General features: G+C 35.0%; 1 protein-coding gene across 3 annotated transcripts in view; it reads right to left on the bottom strand.

The window, feature by feature from the left end:
* The window catches only part of Rabgap1l (RAB GTPase activating protein 1 like), a 591,762-nt gene that overhangs the window by 413,617 nt on the left and 155,145 nt on the right, over nucleotides 1-23,000 (bottom strand). For all 3 annotated transcript variants that reach the window (XM_033762099.1, XM_033762100.1, XM_033762101.1), the window contains one exon: nucleotides 13,365-13,515. In XM_033762099.1, coding sequence (XP_033617990.1) covers nucleotides 13,365-13,515 — 151 coding nt within the window. The remainder of the gene's footprint in view (nucleotides 1-13,364; nucleotides 13,516-23,000) is intronic.

Raw genomic sequence — 23,000 nt, 5'->3', positions numbered from 1 at the left:
CATTTAGAGCTTCGAAGAATGCAGCTCTATGAATCCATATAAGTCCCACACCCATAAAACCTGAATGGTAACACACTTTCATCAGGAATTAAGGAAGCCAGAAGTCTGTGAAATAACATCTTCAAAATGCTGCAAGTAAAAACTATCAACCTATTAGTCTTTATCTAGTGAAAATATCCCTTAAGAGTGAAGGCAAAATACAGACTTTAAATAACAAATAAAGGAGAGCTAAGAGAACACCAACAGACTGGAATAATAAGAAATGCAAAAGAAATTATTTTAAGATCAAAGGAAATGATATCAGAGAGAAAGCTCTTCGGGAATTAACAAAAAGCATCAAAAATGATAAATATATTTGTATCTTGGTCATTATTCTAAATATGTCCTCAAAAGGTTTTTAAGAAGAGTCCTCTGGGTGTAATGTGGAGAATGTGCTGTAGGAAAGAGGTGTATGTGAAAAGCTGGAAGTGTAAAGACCACTTACAAAGTTACTGTTGTTGCCTAGCAAAAAGGTATCTTAAGGCTCTGGCAGTAGCAAAAAAAATGGAGAAACCCCAGGTTGAATGCATAGTTCAGTTGTAGGCAGGGTGGTAAACACCTATAAACCCAAACTCAGGAGGATCACCTCAATTTTGAGGCCAGCCTTGGCTACATAGTGAGCTCAAGGCCAGCCTAGCCTACATAGTGAGACCCTGTCCCAAAAAACAAAAACAAAAACTGGAGTAACACTTTGACTTGGGGGGGTGGGTAACCAGGGATCAAACTCAGGACCTTGCGCTTGCTAAGCAGGTCGCAGAGCCACTGAGCTAAATACCCGGCCCACTTTGACATTTTTTTTTTAAAAGTTTTTTCTCAGTTTGTGATATTAGCAGAAGATGAAGTTTAGCTTGGCCTCCATTCCGGTTCTCAAGAAATATGTTCCCTAGAAATACATTCACATCTTTGCTCTTGCAAAACTCAACACATACAAAAAAATGTTCTTTTTTTAAAAGAGTTCCTCCCTCCAAACTGAATAAAGTCAGGACCCTAAACAGCAGAATCCACCACGGACCCTCAAACAACACTGCTTACTACGTAGCACAAACAGGACGGAAGGCAGTGTTCAAGTCAAGACACCTGCTCATGGTGGGGAGGGGGGCTGAAGTGCTGAGTACACGCACCAAGTCCCTGTGAGGGATGTTATCATGATGTACCACAAACATGTATGATACATAAATACATATGAAGGGGTTCAAGAGGTGCAGGGAGGGAGAGGGCAGGGGAAGAGTGGAAGAAAGTTCAAAATATCACATACATGTACCAAATCCCTGTGGTGAATGTAATCATAATGTACTACAAAGGTGTAGTAAATAAAAGGCATATTAGAAACAAAAATTAAAAGCTACACATTTCCTTCAGCATTTTTTTCAGATACCAAAATTCTGTATTTTTCAAAATAAAGATCACACATTGTTTAGAGACAATCACACAAGAGTTACAAATAACAGTTGCCCAGGCATAAGCATACACAAGTTTGTTAATTTAGACATATGGTCACAAGTGAGCTTGCAAAAAAGTTCACTGGAAATATACACAAGGCTCTGGAAATGTACAAAATGGACACCAAGGAGTGTTACAATTCTATATTCAAACAAGGAAAAGTGGCAATATGTTACATTCACTTACAAGTAGACACAATGCAAAATACAGTTGTCTCCCGTACAAAAAGGAAGGGGCAATTCACACTCTACAAGGTGAGAGGCGCTCTGACTATAAGGAAAACTGCGGCAGGGCTGAACTTTTACCCATCCTTTTTATTGTCACAAAATAAGCAAAACTTTACTTTTTTAGGGTTAAAAAGAAAAAAACACTAGTGTGAACTGAATCATCCAGGATCTTCAGCATTTAGATATGTCTTAAATAATGAGTTTCATTTATAAGGCACTTCCACAAATTAAATTAGTAACATTCACCCAAGTACTCTCTAAATCAATAATCTAGATTAGTATATAGTATATCCCAGATTCATATCATTGTTTATGCCAGTGAATATATCACTCAAATATATCATGAATAGTATCTAAAATCATTTTTTTTCTTGGGAGTGATTTCTAAAAGGTAATAGAAATAAAGAGACTGGGTTAATGCATTTAGTATGTGTTACTTCATTTCCAGGCAAAGGCAAGTTTAACTTATCATCACAATATATTTCTGGCTACATTTTTACACATTAAAGGGAGGAGTACTAAACAAAATGTTTGGGTAGAAAGGATAATGAGCCAGAAGACACTCAACACCTTCAAATTCTAGCTTGTGTATGAAATACCAAACAAATGATGAGTATCAGGACAAAATTTCATGTCAAAAGGGGTCCAGTATCAAATTCAATAAGTTTCCGAGCAGTCAAGTACCAAGGTATGACTATATTTTCTCTCATACAGTAATTCTCTAAGACTTAAGTCAAACTGTTATGCCATCAGAATGTCAATATGATTTATTTGCTAATAAATGCTAGAGTTTTAAAATTTTGACCATGCATGACAAATGTTTATTTTTAAATATATTCACATACTTATTCAAATGCTGTCTGCATCATTTCTAAGTAGCATGGTTAAAAGATTTGAAAGACATGATAATATTAGAAGTTTAAAAGCCTTAAAGATCGACCACATTATTCTAACTCCAAAATTATTGCTCTCATGTAAATCAATATATGAAAAGTGCATTAAATACTAAATTTTACCACTATAAAATAAAGCTTGCTAAATCTATCTTTAAATTATTCCCTTCAATTAGGATATACACAAATAAAGAATGCCGCTAGAAGCTAAAGTGCAAGTAGGCAGTCTGTAGTTCCTTTCTGTAAAACAGCCAGAGCTGGCAGCTGATGAGCAGTTTCCCTTTTAATTAGAGTTGTTTCCTGATTAATTAGTCCCAGAACACTTAATGGAGGGCTACTTGATGCCGCTGGGAACTGAAAAATGATTTCCCTCATGGTACTACTGAAACATCAGCTTTCTCCCAGGATTAAGCTCAGTGTATTTTTTGTTCAAATGGAAAAAGGTCTTTCCACAAAAGTGAGATAGAAAAAGTAGAGCTCAGTATCCATAGGTACATCATCAGTCCCAATAGGAAGTTCGGCTTTAGATTACTCAAAAAAATCTAAAATACCTCACAACAAAGACTAATTGCCATTTTGAATGCAAGGTCAGACCTATAAAACCAAATGAGACTGAAATTTTTGTCAAAGTACCCAAATCACCCCTGCCAATACTTGAGCTTTGAAACTTTTTAAGCAAAGGTAATCTGAGGTTTCTGGAAAATAAAGTAAGAAAACTATAATGAATTCAATTAATTAATCATTATGAAGAAATGGAACCTTACTTAGAAGGCCTAAATACTAACTGGACCGATGGGTAGAAAAATTCAAATAAGCTTTCAATCTAAAACTGCCATTCTACTTTTTCACACAAGAACTGAAGATTTAGAGAGCAAAGTGAAAAGTGTTCCTTTTCACATCATTTTTGCAGGTCTCAAAAGCTTCTTGATGCTGTCTTCAAAAAATTAGTCATCTATTACGAGATTAAGCAGTTTTCATAAATATGTCAGAGATCAGCTTTTCCAAGGGTAGAAGTGACTGAATCTTTCTGACATCAGTAACAATTAGACATTTCTCTTAAAGAAGAAAGAATGAATATCCATAATTAGCGCTCAGCTTTTCTAAGGGCAGAAGTGATTGAATCCTTTTGACATTAGTAACAATTTGAGATCTCTCTAAAGGAAAAAAGAATGAATACCCATGATAGTTAATTTGAGGAGTACAATAGTTCTGATATACTTTTACCTTCATTAGAAATAAAAATGTTTGCATGTACCAATTCCCCTTGATGAATATAGTCATTATATACTACATACCTGCCCTAAGAAAAAATAAACTTTAAAATGTTAAATATGTTGTGGTGGAAGATTGGAGCTAGACTTTTAGTGCCTCTACTAGTTATCTACTCACAGCTCCTTTTTTTTTCCACCTTGACACTAAGTAATGACAAACACATCTAAACATAAAATTGAATGGAAAGAAAACTCAAAGCCAAAGCAAAAGCCCTGTAATAGACTCAGCACATCATACTACCCAATGAAACATAAATATGTTCTAAGAATATGAGCTAAAGCCAGTGAAGGTAGTATCAAATTGGGATCCAAGACTGTAATCCCAGGGTCTTGAAATTTTTTCAGATCTAAGATTCCCTTTTCTCTTTCATTCTATAGCCATACATACAGCTATAGCTATACAAGAGGTTTTATTATATTACTGATTTTACTATATCACAGAATGATTTATGCTCCACAAGAACAACATACTTTTCTAAAAACAGTAAGTATATTATTCTGTCTTTAATATGAAAATTTTCCTTAATCTACTTTGAAACAATGTTGAAAGGATGTCAAAATTTAAATCTGCTACTAGCAAATAAACACATTAGTTCAGAACATAAAAATAATTCAGAATATATTTTTTAATTTTTACACAAATACCACTGGTGGAGAATTGACAGGAAAGCTATTACCTCTCATTCACATAGAATAACAGTTTTCATACAGGTAGATATCATTATAGGTAGGTATGAGAAAATGTAAGATCCCAGGATATGATGACCAAGGATAACTACTGTGCTATGGTAAAATAACAATAAGCAAAAGTATAATTACATAGTAAGAAACTACTATCCTTACTATGCAAAAAAAGAGAAGAAAAAAGACCCACTTTTTTTTTTTCTTTTGTACCAGGGATTGAACTCAAGACCCACTTTTTTAAAGCAACTTTCACTAACTGTGAATCTCTTAAGAAAAAACCTTGCGGTATATACATGTTTAAGGCATTAACATTAATACAAGCACAGTCTTTACTTTCCTTGCCCATCTTTTTTTTTTTTTGGTTAGTAAATTTTAAGGTATTACAAATTTTAATTAGAAAATTTCATAAATTTATGACTATATCACTATGCACCAGAAAAAAAAACCCTGTGATTTTTATAAATGCCAAAGGTACAGACCAGCTGGAATAACCTCATTCTATCAAAAAGCTCATTTCCCACTACTAGACAAGGTGATGACAGAGAGCAGAGCAGCCGTGTAATTAAGCAATGCTGTGACTCTCAATGAATTCTATTGCTCAGTATTATTTGACTAACTCACTGCATACAATTTTTAAAAGGTAAATATCACATAAAGAATAAGCAAATATTTATCTGGTTCAATTATGTATACACTTTTATTTAGTTATGAAAGCCTATCAAATAAAACACTGATATTATTTGAAGTTTTAATTAAATAATCAGTGCATGCTCTTTATTCTTAAGAAAAATACCAATTTAAACACTTCCTCTTGAGAATTTCCAGTAGTATAATTATAGTACATTCCTCTAAAGTAAAATTTTTTCTTTAGTGGGATGTTTTATTAAAAGCCATCTGCTACAATAACACACTGGTGAACAGAGAGAAGACATGTTTTACTCTGAGCAGTACCAATAATCTGACAGGAATAAACATGGGGAAGCTTTATCTGTTCATACAATACTCAAGAAAGCAGACAACTTGAAGAATCCTAAAAGAAGATGCTCTTATGATTTTTTTTATTATTCCAAAAAGGATTTTGGCACCAACTACCAAATACTTAAAACGACTCATTTTGCTCTCTGATACAGGTTTAAGCAAATACTTTCTGTAGTTTATAATATGGTGTTGCTCCCGTGAAAATTTATAGTATTTCATTTTAGCCAACAACAATATTCTTTCAGTTAATAGTTTTAAAAAATTAATAGGCACTATCATCCTAGCACAGTACCAAACATACAATAGGTATTTCAAGCATTTTTAACAGATACTATAATATTATTGGCTAAAATTCTGTTGTATAGGGCTGGGGATTTAGCTCAATAAGACTATGCCTGCCTCACAAGCACAAGGTCCTGAGTTTGATAAAATTCTATTGTACCAATCCTAGATGACCAAGCAAACATTATCTGCTGGTATCATTTTGGTATAATGTATTTTTTCTGAGGATTTTCGTGATGTTTATTTCTTATAAGAAAAACTGACTTGAATTAAATTCTTCCTATTTAAGAAGGGGAAAAGCATTAATTCATGAACAGTGGATGTAGCTGGTCAACTGGGTGGCAGTGTGGAAGGAAAAAATAAACTGTCTAATAAACTGTCTAAGCTCCCTGAATAATCCACGCTAGTCATGAAATGGCAGGAATTACTACATAACACACTCCTTTTACAGGACCCCTTTTCCTAACCCACTCAGACATATTCTCTAAGTCCCTACCTCAGACACTTTATCATCTACAACCCTTTCCCAGCCTCAACTCAAACAGAGCTGTCACTGGTTCCTCTGTATTTTATAAACTTAAGACATCATAATTTGTATCCTAATATACTTGTTCTAGCTGTGTAAGGGCCTGGCTTTCCCTTATCTGTACTCCTCAAGGGTATGAACTTTTTCCATCTGTGTATCCCTAGAAATCACATAGAGTCTGGCCCATAAAAGATTCTCAATCAAGAGTGATGCTCAGCACAGTGGTGTACGCCTAATCTCACCACTCAGGAGGCTGAGGCAGGAGGAACACCAAGAACATCAAGGCCAGCCTGAACTACATAGTGAGATCCTACCACAAAAACCTTTCTTAAAAAGTTACTAAATGATTAAGAATTGGTATCCTAAATATACAAAAAACCTTACAATTCAACAATAAAAAAGACAACTCAATTTTAAAAACTGGGCCCAAGATTGGGGAGTTCCTCAAAATATCAAATACAGTAATCATATGAACCTAACAGTTTCACTGAGACCATTGTAGAATCATAATCGTTATTACCATTATCATTGTTATTATTGCTCAGGATGTAGTGTACTCATAAAAATAGAAGCTAATCTTGAGTACTTACTGTGTACTGAGAATTTCACCATTTTATTTAATTTGCACAATCCCAGTAGACATCACTATTACGCCTGCTTTACAAATATAAAAGAGGCTTAGAAAATGAAAGTTAATACTTGGGAGAAATGAGACTCAAATCTAGGCCTATCAAACAATAACACTTAAATTCTTTAAAAAGGAAAGAATACATACACCTATGAAAGAAAAGACCATTTGGAAAAATAAACAAAAATTCAAATGTCAGGGAGAAAATGGCTCATGATTATGTTATCTCTCAAAGCTTATCAATTAAAGGCCTGTTTTGATTCTAACATATTCTATTCTAAGCATAGAATACGCATGTTGTAAAATATATCACTTCTACAAAAGAGCAAAGCAGTACAATTTAATATATTCTCTTACATAAGTACTAATCAGTACTCTTGACTTTATAAATTATATCACAAATGCCTTGTAATTACTGAAATTGCACATACAATTCTGTTACACTACATAAAATTCAACCTGTCCTAAAATATACACAGCCTCCCCCATATCAAATGGCTCAGAATATGTGAAAATGTGGTTATTACTCAGTGCTCCACATGCTAGCAATTAAGATTTAATCTTCACTTCAGAAGCTCTAAATTCTGTTAGCTTCTAACCATAGGTAGAGTGGGGTCGCCATCCTCCTATCATTCCTTCAGATCACCTAAAAAATGATAATGATCAGGAAAATATAAAGAGTATTTGCTTCAGGATCATTAAAACAAAAAGAGGGAATGACCTATCCCTTCACTTCATTTTTAGAATTTTCTACTTCATGGGTTCAAATATCAACTCCATTATTTATTAACTGTATTTCTCAATCTCTCTGCACCTCTTCTTTCCTTATGAAAAAGGAGAATCAAATGACTGAAGCCTTCAAGGTTACACAGAGGGCACATACAAAAGCACTAGACATAACACCCACCATACTGTCCATTAATTCCCTCAGAAAAGGAGAATCCAGTGTTGAGTGCTAAGGTGATAGCAATGAGCAAGAGCCAGATGCCAACCTTGCTCACTTAGCCTTCCCATTCTACAGGGTCCCGCGGGTCCCACTGAACTTCCCATAAACATGGCAGAATCTTTCACAACCCTCTGCTGTTATACAGGGACTGCCTCAGCCTTCACTCATCCTCTTATGAGAATCCCTCCTAGCTAGAGTGGCCTGATCCAGTCTCTGTGCTCTCGTCATTGCCCTACTTGTGCCCTAGCACTCAACCATTTTATTAACCTGTCTGCCATTTTCTTGGCTGCTTCCCCCAATAGACTGCAAATTCCTCAAGGGTAGGATAGAAGTGTTAGGTTCACACCACCAGCCTATAACTTCTGACCTGGTTCATCCTCACTTGTATGTAGTTCAGTTTTTCCTGTTTTTAAATACCTTTGTCCTTATAGTTACTCCCTGTCAGTCAAAAAATACATGCTACCTTTATTTTCTGGAGATTATATTATAAAAGCCAATAAGCCACCAAGTATGATTGTTCCACAGTATAATGGCAGTCCCTTTCTCTGTTCAGTATTTTTCTCTAGGCTTGACCTACTATGATTCAGAACGTCTCAACCCACATGCCCCAATTACTACAGCAAAACTCTCCGGGCCAGGAATTTTTTGAGGTTCCTATCTACCTAGCAAAAACAACAGAGAGTGGTACAACAGGAACTGCTGTTTCACAGATTATTGCTCTCCCTGGCAAGACAGGTAAGTTACCTAGGAAAACAACATCACTTCACAGTTTACCATCTTTACCCAGGACCTAACATAGTTTACAAAAAGGAAAAAAAGAAAAACTAAATAAATGAGCATATGAATAAGTCAGCAAATGGCCTTGGATCCATCTTGGGAAAAAATTTCATTTATCTAGAATATGTCAGACATAAAGTATCTCTTGTAGCTACAGATTTTCAACTAGCTTTACCTTGACTACAGAATCAAAGGACTGACTACTTTTTCACAGACACTGTTTTAAGTTTTCTGTACTTCTGATTCCTTCTTTGCTGTGCAATCTGCAGTCTCTGGTAGGATTTTTATATAGCAATTCTACTTGTTCAAGCTGAACCATTTCATTAACTGACCTTGAAATCTTGCCATTCCCTTAATAAGACAGGAAAAATGAACTAGACCAAAAGAAGAGACTAACCGCTGTTGAACCATGACCAACAAGTGCCAAATACGGCAACATTTCTTACTGAAAAGCCTATAAGTGTTCATGCTCTTCCCACTGAGTGGTGGAAGGTCAAGCATTTGCCACTAAAGTATATAAATATACTCTTAGCTACAAGCATTTGCCGTCTTATTTCTACTCTTCAACAAAGTAAAAGGAGAGCATCATTTTTAGAAATAATAATGTTCATCTTATTATGTTTGGCTACGATGCAAGGAAGACAATGAAATTAAATATACCATTGCACTGTACTTATCACAGAAATATTATGACTTGAGTTTCAGAACACATAATCCGATCAACACATTTCTACAGTGTTGGTATGAAAATACTGTCTTTTTTATAAACTGTACTGTTAACAGTAGGAATAACATTGAAGTTTTATGTTATCATAGAATTACAAACTGAATTTGGAAGTATTTATTATAATCAATTGCACACTGCTACTCAATCTCAAGTACCAAACAGTAAACATTTGCCACTCTGAAATAAATTACTAACATTATATGCATTTTTAGAATAAGATATTCTATAGCAGATCCCGAGGGCGGGGATTACAGGTGTGAACCAACATGCCTGGCAAGCGAAAGCACTTTAAAAAAAAGCGATGGACTTTATTCAGACCTACTCCAGAGATGCCTGATATTTGTTCAGGCTCATAAGAGGTAACCTCTAAATACCTGAAATTTAGAATTCTGACTAAATAATAGAAGAGTTATTCATGGTGGGCCTCCAAAACCATCCAATAGTTTATGCTAATCAGGGAATACACAGATGCTGCATTAGTAGAAGACTCATAATGAGGCTGGCCAAGCCACAAAGACCAATCTTGTGATTAGGGGCTGGGGGCTTGTGATACTGCATGATAGCAGTCCAATCCCTGGGGAGGAAAGAAGAGGGTCCAGAAACAGAGTTCAATCTGTTGGGTGAACATACAATCAATTAAGCCTAGGTAATGAAATCCCAATAAAAAATCTGGACAACAGCTTGGTAGACTTCCTTGGTTAGTTCTAAAATTGTACTGCTACACATTGATTCTGGGAGGGTATGTCCCTGAGGGTGAGAAGTCTCTGCCAATGATAGAAGAAGCATCATATCTGGAACTCTCTTCATACCTTACTTTGCTCTATGCTTCTCTTCCTTTCGCTGATTGTATCCTTTTGCTATTTAAAAAAACAAAACATGGGCTGAGTGATTTAGCTCATTGCTTCTGCCACCTGCTTCACAAGCACACGTAACAAGTTCAACCCCCAGTACCAAAAAACAAAACAAAACAAAAAAAAACACCTTAATCATGAGTGGAGCACTTTTCTGAGTTCTCTGAATCATTCTAGTAAATTATCAAACCTGAAGGAGTCTGTGGGACCTTCAAATTTGTGCCAGTTGGTATGGAGTCTGGACAACCCTGGGGAACTCAAAACTTGTGGTTGGTACCACAAGTCTTGGATGATTTAGCAGTCTAAAAGACTGTGCCTTTTGTCTCTGGTTTGGCTAACATGGATAGCGTACTTTTTTCCTTATTTTCCAAACATAATGAATGTGAGATGCAGAACAGCCACCTGTGACAAGCATATATCAGATAGGATTCAGATACTGAAAAAAGTAATTAACTCAGGGATTCAGGCACTTGACCACTGGAAGAGCTAGAAGAACCAAATACTGAAGATACTGGCTTGCAGGCCTGCCACCATAGTTAAGGTCAAGAGGATCAGAAGGCTGGTGTTGCCATGCAGGTTAGGAAACCTCAGGACACTGAAGCCACATTATGATTGAGAATGAAATGTGCAGAGCCAAATGAAAAACTTCACAACTAGTGAAGCTCAACTTGCCAGAAAAAAAGTAGTATGATTTCTGCTTCCCTCCCATCTTTATTGGCAGACAGTAACTCACCACAAGGACTCTAGAAAGAAAAGAATCTTGGAAACATAGTTCTTTGGCTTTCAAGTATCTTGCTTATATTTTATTCAGTGAAAAAAAAAATTTCCTTTTTCCTATTCTCTCTTGAGCCAAGTTTTTTCTGTAAGTTGGATATTCAACACTTTCACGGTGTTTCATATAACTGGTCAAACCTTTATCACATTTATGAATATATATTATCAGGAGTTCATAAATACTATTAAAGAACAATATTCTTTTTTGTTGTTTGTTTGTTTGTTTGTTTGTTTTTGGTATTGGGAATTGAACTCGAGTCCTTGCACTTGCAAGGCAGGCAGCAGAACCACTGAGTTAAATCCTCAGCCGAGGACAATATTCTTTATATCTTTCCTAAACTTTAAAATCTTAAAAGGAATGAATCAACAAAGCCTCTCACTGTCAATGGAAGAAGAGATATAGCAGTGTCTGCTATATCCAAGAACAGTCATCAAAAATGCATAATGTTACTTACATGAAAAAGAGATCTATACATAGTAAACCATGCATGCATGTAATTTTCAGTGACAAAGTCACATAGTGACATTTAAATTGCCAAATGTTTCAAAATGTCCTTCTTTTGAACAAGAACTTATTTCTGAAAGTAGTTGCTTTGTCACTCACTACCACATGCTAATTCTTCCTTGAAGTAATAGCTTACTTTTTAACATATCTTTATATATAACATCTTATAACAATAACCTTTTAAATCATCCACCCATTTTACAAAGGTTAAGTTAAAAGTAGATAACTTATAAATCCACTTAATCTAGCACATGAAAATGCAAGAAAACTGTAATATTCTGAACATGAATATATGAGTGTGGGTACCACCATCATTCCACTCTAAGGGTGCAAAGTTCCACAGGCTCAGGCCACTTCTGAACCACAATACATGTGGCCATCGGACCCAAGGACCACGGCTCAGCAAATACAAGTGTAATTTAACATCTCGTGTGTTTGTTATTTTCAAAATACAAATTGAATTTAGAACATTTTTTCCATATACACCATATCCTACTGTGGAGATCGCTTATCTCTAAACAATGGTAAAAGTTGCACTTTCACCTGAATTTAGTACCAACAGGCATTTGGAAGACAATTTGTGGAAAGAAAACAGGCAAAGAGGGAAACAAAAAAGGAAGAATTATATGAGATAAAAATATTTAAGTTGCTATACTCTGAAGAACAAAGTCATATTATTGAAAATCTCACTTATGAACAGAGAATTTGAAAAACAAAAAGTTACTATTATTTGAAGTTCTATGATTTAGAGTACATTAAGGAGGGAAATGAGACTTAAGAGGAAAAGGCCAACAGTTATCTTTACCTATGGCCTGAAGTGAGCTATTTGGATATAAGCAAAGGAATTTACACTGGAAATGTAAATGTACTTAACAGAATAAAGATCTAGACAACTATCCACATCATTTAGGTGTAAGGTTACATGAGCACAGAAATCCTTTTAATTTCATTTAAAAATTACAATACAGTATGTAAAATTCTAACTATAAAAGTTAAAGGATAAATGTCTAATTGAAACTTAGAAAACACTTGCAAAACAAATACAGTTGTCCCTTGGTATTTGTGGGAGACTATGGTTTCAGACCCCTGGCAGGTACCAAAATCCATATATGTTCAAGTCCTTACATAAAATGTATGTATTTGCCTTTAACCTATGCATACTTCCCATATACTTTTTTGTTTTTAGTACCGGGGATTGAACTCAGGTCCTTGCACTTGCAAGGAAGGCCACCGAACCACTGAGCTAAATCCCCGGCCCTTTCCCATAATCTTTAAACCATCTTAGATTCCTTATAATCCCTAATACAATGTAGATATTATGTAAATAGTTCTAATATTGGGCCAGGGATATAGCTCAGTGGTTCCACCACCTGCTTCACAAGCACAAGGTCCTGAGTTCGATCCCTGGTACAAAAAAAAAATTTAAATAGTTATAATGGTTAGGGAATAATGCTAAGGAAAAGGTTTGGACATGTTCAGAACAGAAGCAGCTTTTTTGAAGTATTTTCAACACGCAGTTTGTTGAGTGCACTAATGCAAACCAGAGCTCAGGATACAGAGGGCCAAGTGTATATTCCAATTTGGCAAACAAATTATAAAGACATGAATGAAAAAATGAAACAGCATAAAATGTTCAAAGATAATTACAGACATTGTTTACTATTATCCAACAAGTGCTCAAAACAAGGCAAAGTATTAAGTACATGATACCAATATACATTTTAAACAGGTTCAACATATTTACAACTTATGGGAGCGACGAAAAACAGTATTTAATATTTTACCTCACATGAAATAATATCAAAAATGCTTTTACCTTTGTGATAAGAATTCGGTATCTATCCAGCATTGCCTGGTTGTCATGGCAGCCTGCTAACAACTGCCACACTTCTGCCCTCAGCGCTTCAGGTACACCACTCTTTACCAAGGTAGATAGCCCTTTTGGTCGTGCACCAAGGTTACTGTGCCTGAGGAAAGAAGAAAACAAACCATTCATATTCCCTTTACCACTTTAAACACCTCCCTGTTGAGACATAAAGCATATCTATTAGTTTATATAAAAGTATAATCTTGGATCAAAGACAAACATGACAGGGGGCATGAAACAATAGTTCTTAAGCTTTTTAATGATGTCTTTGACTTATTTTTTTCTTGTTTCATCTTTTTTATTGGTGAGCTATCATTCTAACTTAATGAAAAAAAAGTCTTCCTTTCATTTACTCTGTGTGTGTGTGTGTGTGTGTGTGTGTGTGTGTGTGTGTGTGTGTAAAACCAGGGATAGAACTCAGGACCTTGCACTTGCCAAGCAGGTGCTGGTGCTACTGAGATAAACTGACAGCCCCCTTTCATTTACTTTTAAAAATGATCCTATGAACTTATTTATATTAACAAGTATGTTCATATATCTATGTGCATAAAAAGAACTGAGTCTTCTGAGATCAATGTATGGCAGGCAGGCTAGTGTATGTAGTAGGAGATGACTGCAGGACAAAAGGCTGATAGAGCCATCACAACTACAGGGCACCCCATTCTCAGGCTGAGTTGCATGAAGTGCAAAAAGAGGCTCTACACTCACGTTTTTTAAAGGTGTTAAATCATACAGTTTCTATCTCCTAATTAATTTTGGTTCAAGCCCATCAGTATTATCAGTTTAGCTTTTATAATTCAACAATACAAAAATTTAGCTAGATGATGGGTATAACTGTGAATCTCTTTAAAGTCCATGAACGTCTATCTACCTCAGACCTCTGTAATAACCCATTCATCTTAGTGCAATATACTTCCAACATCGCAGGCACAAAGAGATCAATCACCTTGATTAAAATATTCTGTTGGCTCACAGTTTGTGTAATGATTTACCTAATCTTTTGAAAGTCAAAGTCATACACATGTATACACTCGTATATACAAATGCATATACCTATCCTTTTCAAATTAATAGTCAACAGCCCTCAATAAATATTTTATTTTATATAATTCAACTTAATTGACATTCTGTCTTATCAAATCCTCAGCCATTTGTCTGGCCAGGAATAATGAAAATGTCTTTTCAGTATTCTTAAAAACCTGGACACTATTTATCTTTATACACTGAATTTAAAAAGAACAGGGTCCATTTTCCTACAATGGAGGCACCTTGAGAAATAAATCAAGCATAAACGTGGCATGCTTTCCCTTATATGAGAAAGTATGTATAAATTAAAGAACAAAAATAAAAGATAATAGAAAATTAGAAGAAGACAAATCACTTGGCAAATGGAAAGAGGATGCAGAGATGGGGGAAAGGGAAGACAGGGATGTAAAAAAAAGACATATTATGTACATGTACCAACTGCCCACAATGAATATAATCATTATGCCCTGCAAACATGTAGTCATAAATTTTTTTTAATTTTAAAAACAATTTTAATTTCAAACAGTTTTAATTTTAAAAACAACTGACTCACAATACTGTTGGTAAACACAATTTATCGACTATCCCGAAACACTTCATCAATTATATTGCATACAACACTGGATTACCTCAGAGGTTCTAATGCAGAGATATTAACTCAAATGCTACAAGTACACATCTATGACAACAGAAGACACAAAGAGCAATTTATTAAAATAATCATTTGCTTTCAATATTTTTATTAAAATATAACTACACATGGCCATTGCTTTGACAGACTGCGGGTATCAGGAACTGCAAAGCAGTCAACTAGTTATGACATGTGCCAAACCTCATGCTAGAAACAAAATAAATACCTACTTTAAAAGTAACTCATAAGCTATTGTGAAATATGCGCACCCATGTTTACAGCGGCACAGTTTGTAAGGTAAAACTTGGAAACAGCCCATCTGCCCATCAATTGGAAACTGGATAAAGAAGATCTGGTTTTTCTATAAAATGAAATACTACCCAGCCATAAAGAATGAGAAAGTAGATTCATTCATACTTAAATGGGTACATTTTGAGGATATACTTCTAAGTGAAATAAATAAGGCACACATATGCAAATACCAAATAGTATCTCGGGTGTGAAAAACTAAAATAGTACTCAAGATCCTAATGGGACAATTAGCAAATAGAAAGAAAAGGACCAAAGATGTAGGGACAGTGAGAAGAATAGGGAAGAGGGAATAAGGGAAAAGGAAAAAAATATGAGAAAATGTAAAAATGGAATTAAAGTGTTTGAAGGGGGGGAGGGGAGAGGAGGGTAGAGGGTGAAGAGGGGGGGGACAAGGGGAAAAAATGAGAACCAAAACCTGGCGTGTAAAGGTACAAGATCTCAGTAATGAATGTAACTGTACTGTCTACAGAGAATGTACCAATTAAATTTTAAAAAAACTCATAAGCAAATATTTTCCCACTGTACAGTGATCAACTGGTTTCTAAAAGTATGAATATAAACACCACAAGGGCAAGATTCTATGTCTTCTTTACTTAGGTATTCTAAATACCTAAAATAGTACTTAGTACACAGAAGGCATTTAATACAATTTTGATAAAGGAATATATTTATAAAACAAAATTAACCTTTTTTAACAAAAGGTTACAAATAAATTGAAAACTGTAGCAACATTTGTATTAGATGTTAAATGCATTCAAAATGCCAGTTCTGGTTATTTAAATATTAAATTATTAAGGAACTTATGGAATTATACAGTGTAATTTCTGGATAACTGCTTCTGATCTTGAAAATATATGGCAAACTATTGAAAAATTTAATAACAAGATAGCACTGACCTAGAATACTTGGCATAAACATCAACTTCTAGAGCAGGAATTATTTTAATTTTTATTAGCACATATTTGAAGAACAGAATGGTGCCATTCATCGTGGGGCGATGGTGCACGGATACAACAGCTTAATGCTTTTTATGACCCTTCTTCCTCTCTCCCTCCCCTCCCCTGAAGTTCTCCCATCAGAAATGTTCATTCTTCCTTTCATTCACTTGGGGTTTTTTTTTCATGACTTATTTCTTCACTATAGATTAACTGTAATCACTTATAAAAAGCCTCCATTACTAGACTTTAGTCTGTTCTCTGTTTTTTCTATATTATCCTATTTCTCTATTTTAAAGTATTAGGTGTTTTTCCTTTATATCTTTCTTATCACATATTTCGCTATGTGAATTCTGACTTTATAAAGATTTTAACAGACTTATCTAGTTATTTAACAATAGATTTCAAGATATTTTGCTAGATTTTATTTAAAAGTTCGCTAAGAATACAGTATTTCCTCACTTAAAAGAAACATTTTCTCAAGGCACAAAGTGTAGGGCTCTACACAACTGATGCTTTACCCTAATAAATCACCCCAAAAAATCTTGACACAACATTTAACTATTATTTTAAGACTTCAAAAATTCCTGAACCCAAGGAAGACTAATGTTTTAAAAAGAAATTTTAAGGGCAATTTTTAAATTTTGCCAATTCTTGTGTAATATAAACTTGTGTAACATAAGTGAATCTACTCATATTTTACAGAAAAAAAATTAACAAAATGGTCAAGAAATCCAGCACTTCAGTGTTTCAAGTATTTTATTAAATTATCTGTTATAAGTAGGCATTCTATACACTTTGATTATTAAGTTCAAAGGTAAGCACTATGTAATTGTCTATGTATCTCCACATTGCTTCAGAAATTTATGTTGAATCAAGTTATTAATATTCTATCTTATAAATTAAGAGAAATTTTTATTTATAAAAATATTCTGTTGGTCCATTATCCTTTTTTTGGGGGGGTACTGGGAATCGAACTCAGGTCTTTGCGCTTACAAGGCAGGCAGTGGCACCACTGAGCTAAATCCCCAGACCGGTCCACATTCCTTATGATCTCTTTACCGTTACTAGATGATTTAAGCACTGCCTGGTCATAGTGTCAATTTCCTCACCTACTCACCTTCCCACTAGTACTCCTACATGAATAAATTCAGCAACCTACCTGTCTACTTTATTAAAAGAGTTCTAGCTCCTCAACCAGATACTGTCTACATTCAAATACTGACTGCCAATCACTTACCATATGGTCATGGGCAACTTACTAATTGTGGGACCTTAAGTTACCTACTTGCTATCATTATTTGTTATATATATTTATCCTGGCTATGCCTCAATTTTCACCTCTCTAAACTGAAGATAATATGGTATTTCAGTGTTGTGACAACTGAATTAACTGACGTGTACAGTACTTATGAAAACACCTGGCACATAGTAAGAACTCCCAAATGCCAGCTATTACTTTCGCAGCCATGCCTCACCTTTTCCCATTATAATGAGCTGTGCTCCTAAGCTGAATCCAGTGGAATTCTCAGGCTTCATGTGGCTTTTATCACTTGATGGTTTCCTCCTTGATAAACATAGTTTACTTGATTTCTAATTTGGTTCACTTTCTATCTCACTGGTATTGCTTTACTGGACTCCTCTGCATGATCTTCCTCATCTTTCCAACCTCCAAACATTGGGGTGGTCAAAGGATCAGCCCCGCAATGACTTCTTTATCTAGACTCACTCCCCAAGAAATCTCACCTTTAATAACTACATATACATACTTATATATAGTTATTGAAGGCTATTAAATATATATTTATATATAATATATATGGCTTCCAAAGTCATATTTCCTTCCTTGTATTTCTTTTGAATACATTCTTATATGCAATCAACTAATAAGCACATTCACTAATGTCTAGAAGACATTTCATCATCAAAATCTTTATTTTTATCATGCAAATTTGTGCTTCCTCTCCTCTCATATTTGAGTAAATAGCAAGTATTCTTGAAGTTTAAGACAAAAATCTGAACAATTATCAGTTATTTCTTTTTCTCAGTACACACAGGAAATATAAACTATCAGCTCTGTCTCAAAATATATTGATTACATGTCACGTTCTGCTACCAGCCTAGGGCAAGAAAACATCTCTCCCATGGATTATTTTCAATTACATTCTAGCTATTCTGTCTGTTTCCAACCTTTCCTCCTTTATAATTCATTTTTCAGTTCACCTCCAGAATGATGTTTTTTCAAATGTGTAAGTCAAAACATCTCACCATGTCATGACAGGATCAAGATACAAGACAGACAAGTAATCTCAGGGTTCAAGATGGAGCCAGGTATAAGAGAAATGAATCTATTTACAATCTAATGGGAAACATAGCAACTTAATTTTATTTCAAAAACCACATACAATAAAAATCAAAATGTAAGTATAAAAATGTTCAGAGTTCAGAGTTGAATGGATAAAAATCTGTAATAGTACTATTTCATAAGTATTTATAATCAATACTCAGTCAATAAGTATTTATTGAGCACCTCAACATACTGTAACAGATGCCTTTAAGCAGTTATAACTTTAAAGAGGCCATGTGTACTTGACAGAATTTTAATGAGGGGAAATAGAAAAGTCTGTTAAGGCAGTGTTTCCTAAACTAACTAATACAAGTCAAAGTAAGGAGGGAGGAAGGGATGAATATGAATATGCAAGGGATACAAAGGAACTGTCCTAAGAGAAGTAAATGGCACACTTCAGATAACTAATCTATGCACTGTATATATAAATTTCACCCATATTTTCCTCTTTCCATGGTCTTTCATCTTTTTACAGGTTAAGAAGTTTACACAGAATAAAACTCAACATTTTACTGTATAGTTCTGTGAGTTTGACAAATATGTACAACTGTATGACTACTGCCATGACCAAGTTATAGGATAGTTACATTTTCTCCAAACATCATCTGTGCCCTCTTATAATTGACACTACTCCAACACCTACATCCCTTGATTACCACTGATACTTTCTATAGTTAACAGTTTTAGCTTTTTTGTAATTTCATATGAAAGAGACAATGCAGCATTAAATTACTTAAATCATATGTCACAGAAAGTATTTGAAATCTCTCAGTTGCTGAGTAGTCTTCCACTGAATGAATGCACCAAACTTGTTTAGTCCCTTTACCTGTCGAAGGAAATTTTCACAGTTTCCAGTTTGATGTCATTATGAACAAAGTTGTCATAATCATTCACAGATAAACTGTAATTTCATTTACATAAATATGTAAGAGTAGAATGGAAAATGGTGGGTGGTATGGGGAGTAGGAGTTCAATTTTAAAAGCAAGTATTTTCCAAAATTGCTGTACCACTTTGCATTTTCCGCAACACCATATGAGAGATTCAACTGCTGTTTTATATTACTAATTTATACGTATCTCTGCCAACTTTTGTTATCTGTCTTTTTTATTATATCCTAATGGGCATGAAATGGTATCTCATCAAAAATTTGATCTTCAGGGTCAGGGATTTAGCTCAGTAGTACCACATCTGCCTCGCAAGTGCAAGGTCCTAAGTTCGATCCCAGGACCAGCACAAAAAAGGGGGGGGGTGAAAAATGTGGTTTTCATTTCCTTGATGGCTAATGATGTTAAAATACTTTTAATGTGCTAGTTGACTATTTGTATATCTTATTTGAAAAATGTTACAGATACATGGCTTTATTTCTGGACTCTAGTTTGTGCCATTGAGCTAAGTGCCTATCCTTGAATCAGTACTCGCTTGATTACTATGTTTTCCTAAACCCTGAAATCAAGTAGTGTATCTTCTAACTTTGTTCTACACTATCAAAACTGTCTTTTCTATTTCCTTAGTTTACCAGTCTATACAAATTTTAGAATTTGCTTTGTTGCCACCAAAAATATCTGCTAGGATTTTTATTGAATTTTCAATAAGAATACAGATCAGTTTAAGAAAAACTGAAATCTTATGAATATTCATTCTGTCATTCCATGAACATAGTACATTTCCGCATTTATTTGTCTTCTTTTATTTTTTTCATTACTTTTTTTTTAGTGCCATCTAGCACAGTTTGTTAGATTTCTACCTAAGTGTTTCATCCCCACCCCAACCCCCCACACAGGGTCTTACACTGTAGCTCGGGCTGGCCCTGACCTCCCTATGTAGCCTAGGCTGGACTTGAACTCACAGCAATCCTCCTGACTCAGCTTCTCAAATACTGGGATTTAAGATGTGGGCCACCTATTCTGGCTCTTTAGTATGGTTTTTATTTCAGATTTTTTATTGTTAGTATATAGATATAAGATTGATGTTTACATCTTAACATATCTTACAAATTTGCAAAACTCATTATTTCCAGGATATTTATGCTTATTTCGTTTTGTATTTTAACAAATAAAATCATGTCTGCAAATAGAGATCATTTTATATTTTCCTTTCAACTCTGTTTATGTCTTTTTCTTTTTTTTTGCATGGGGGGGGTACCAGGGATCAAATTCAGGTCCTTGTTCTTGTGAGGCAGACAGCAGAACCATTAAGCTAAATCCTTGACCCTGTTTATGTCTTTTTCCTGCTTTACTGCACTGCCTAGGACAATGGTGCTGAACCTATGGCATGTGTGCCACAGCAGGCTATTTGTATCATTAAAAGCTCTAAAAGGTTCACCATCACTGGCCTAGGATTTTGAGAGTAGACATCTCTATCCTGATCTTAGGTGTTTCACTCTTGAGATGTTAGCTGTTGAGTTTTAACAAGTAATTTTTATCAGAATGAGAAAGCTTCTTTGATTCCTAACTTTCTGAGAGTGGAAAAGCCCAGCATATTAGTATAAACTCTACAGGAATGATGTACCCCAAAATATAAAATACATACATATAAGAATTTGTCTATTTTCCTAATCAAGGGACAAGAGGGAAAAAAAAAAAAACCTGAAAAAGATATCCACCTCTAAGACAAAGCTGGCATGCATGAGTAAACACACTTCAAAAACGGAACCTCTTAAAAGGTTAAATGATTTGTCCAAGCAACATACCAAGTTAGCACTACAAATTGAACTTTAATCTTGTTCTCTGAGTTTCAGCAGAAACTTTTCCTGCCTAAATCACTCTCTCTTTTCAAATGTCTTATCAAACTGAATTTTTTTGGTCAATGAGAGTGAGTTATCAAGAAAATTAGTTTCACAATACAGATTTATAGCATATCTTAATGTCTTCTTGGTGATTAATTTAAATTGAGGTGCAAGGTATTATTTTTCAGTATTGCTCTACTTTGCTATTCTGGAAGGAATGTGTATTAGACCATACAAACTAAACATCCAATTCTCAGTATTAACATCCAATAAGAAAAAAGCCCTTGGTTTCTGAAGCAGTTATCATAGAATACACTCTTACTCCTGAGTACAGAATTAGGAAAAAATAAATCCTGGCCACAGAGCAGAGCTGTCAAAACAAACAGCTGCTTATCTATATAATGTGTTCAGGTCCTATAAATTCCTCAGCTTCCCCAACAAATAACTTAAAGCAAGGAGGGAGTAAAACATACAGCATAAGAAGCCAAGCTATGGTATCAAAACTGCCATAGTGTCTACCTATTACCAATCATATCCATAGGGTCAAACCATTAAAGAATCCCTTCAGACCAAAGGTAAAGGAGATTAGGAGGGTGTTATGGTTTAAATCTAGATGTTGCTTCAAAGCCTCATGCACTCACAGGTGGTGGTGGGGCTTTTGGGAGATGATTAGATCATAGGCCTGTGATAATCACTAGTAGATTAATCCACTGATGAGTTTATGGCTGACTTACTGTTAGGAAATGGGATCTCGCCAGAAGAGGTAGGTCACTGTTAGCGTGGCCTGGTAGGGTTTATCTTCCCTGCACCTCCACTGGCTGGCTCTTTGCTTCCTCACTGTCATGCTGTGAGCAGCCCTCTTCCACTATGCCTGTCTGCCAGGCTGTCCTGCCTTGCAGCCAGAGGACTATGGACTGAATCTCTACAAAATGTAAGTCAAAACAAATCTCTTTTTCTTTAAATTGCAGGGGTCAGGAATTATGTCTCAGTAATAACACAGTGACTAAGACAAAGGGTAAGCTGTTGGTTCTGCTTTTTCTTGATTATTATCCCTGCCTAAAAAGCACTAACGTTAATAATGTCTGATTCAACTGATCCAGATAAATGAGTGAATGAAAATTAGGATAAGCTAATTCCTTTGTACAATTATTTGCCTACTGCCTCTTAACTGCTTTTCTATTTTCTATTCAATGATGCAAGGCCTAAGAATCTGTATACTAAACAGACTGTACTGCCAAGCTGACTTCAGGTTAGGGTCTCCAAATGATAACAGTTGAACAGTCATGTACAGATCAAAGGTAGAAGAAGGGAAAATGGGAATGCATTCCCAGAACGCTACACTACAATCCTTGAGAAGTACAACACCAATCAGGCTTTCCCAGAAGCATCAGCACTCACTATTAGGTCAGAGATCAGGGTATCTCTTCCAAACTAAAGAACTAATCAGTGTCCCCTCTCCAGATAGTTCTTTCTCAATCTTAACAGATCTGAGTATCCTCTTAGTCTAACCAACAAGTTGTGCAATCCTCTTTAGAAGTCCCTGTAATAGCTCCTTGATCTTCTATGAGCTCCTAGATTCTGGTTGAAATACCTCTCCCATTTCATTTC

Source organism: Fukomys damarensis, unplaced genomic scaffold (genome assembly GCF_012274545.1).
Source record: "Fukomys damarensis isolate Sample0158 unplaced genomic scaffold, DMR_v1.0_HiC HiC_scaffold_11, whole genome shotgun sequence".
Classification (NCBI taxonomy): domain Eukaryota; kingdom Metazoa; phylum Chordata; class Mammalia; order Rodentia; family Bathyergidae; genus Fukomys; species Fukomys damarensis.
Note: the sequence above shows the minus strand (reverse complement) of the source record. Positions and strands in the feature narration are given on the sequence as shown.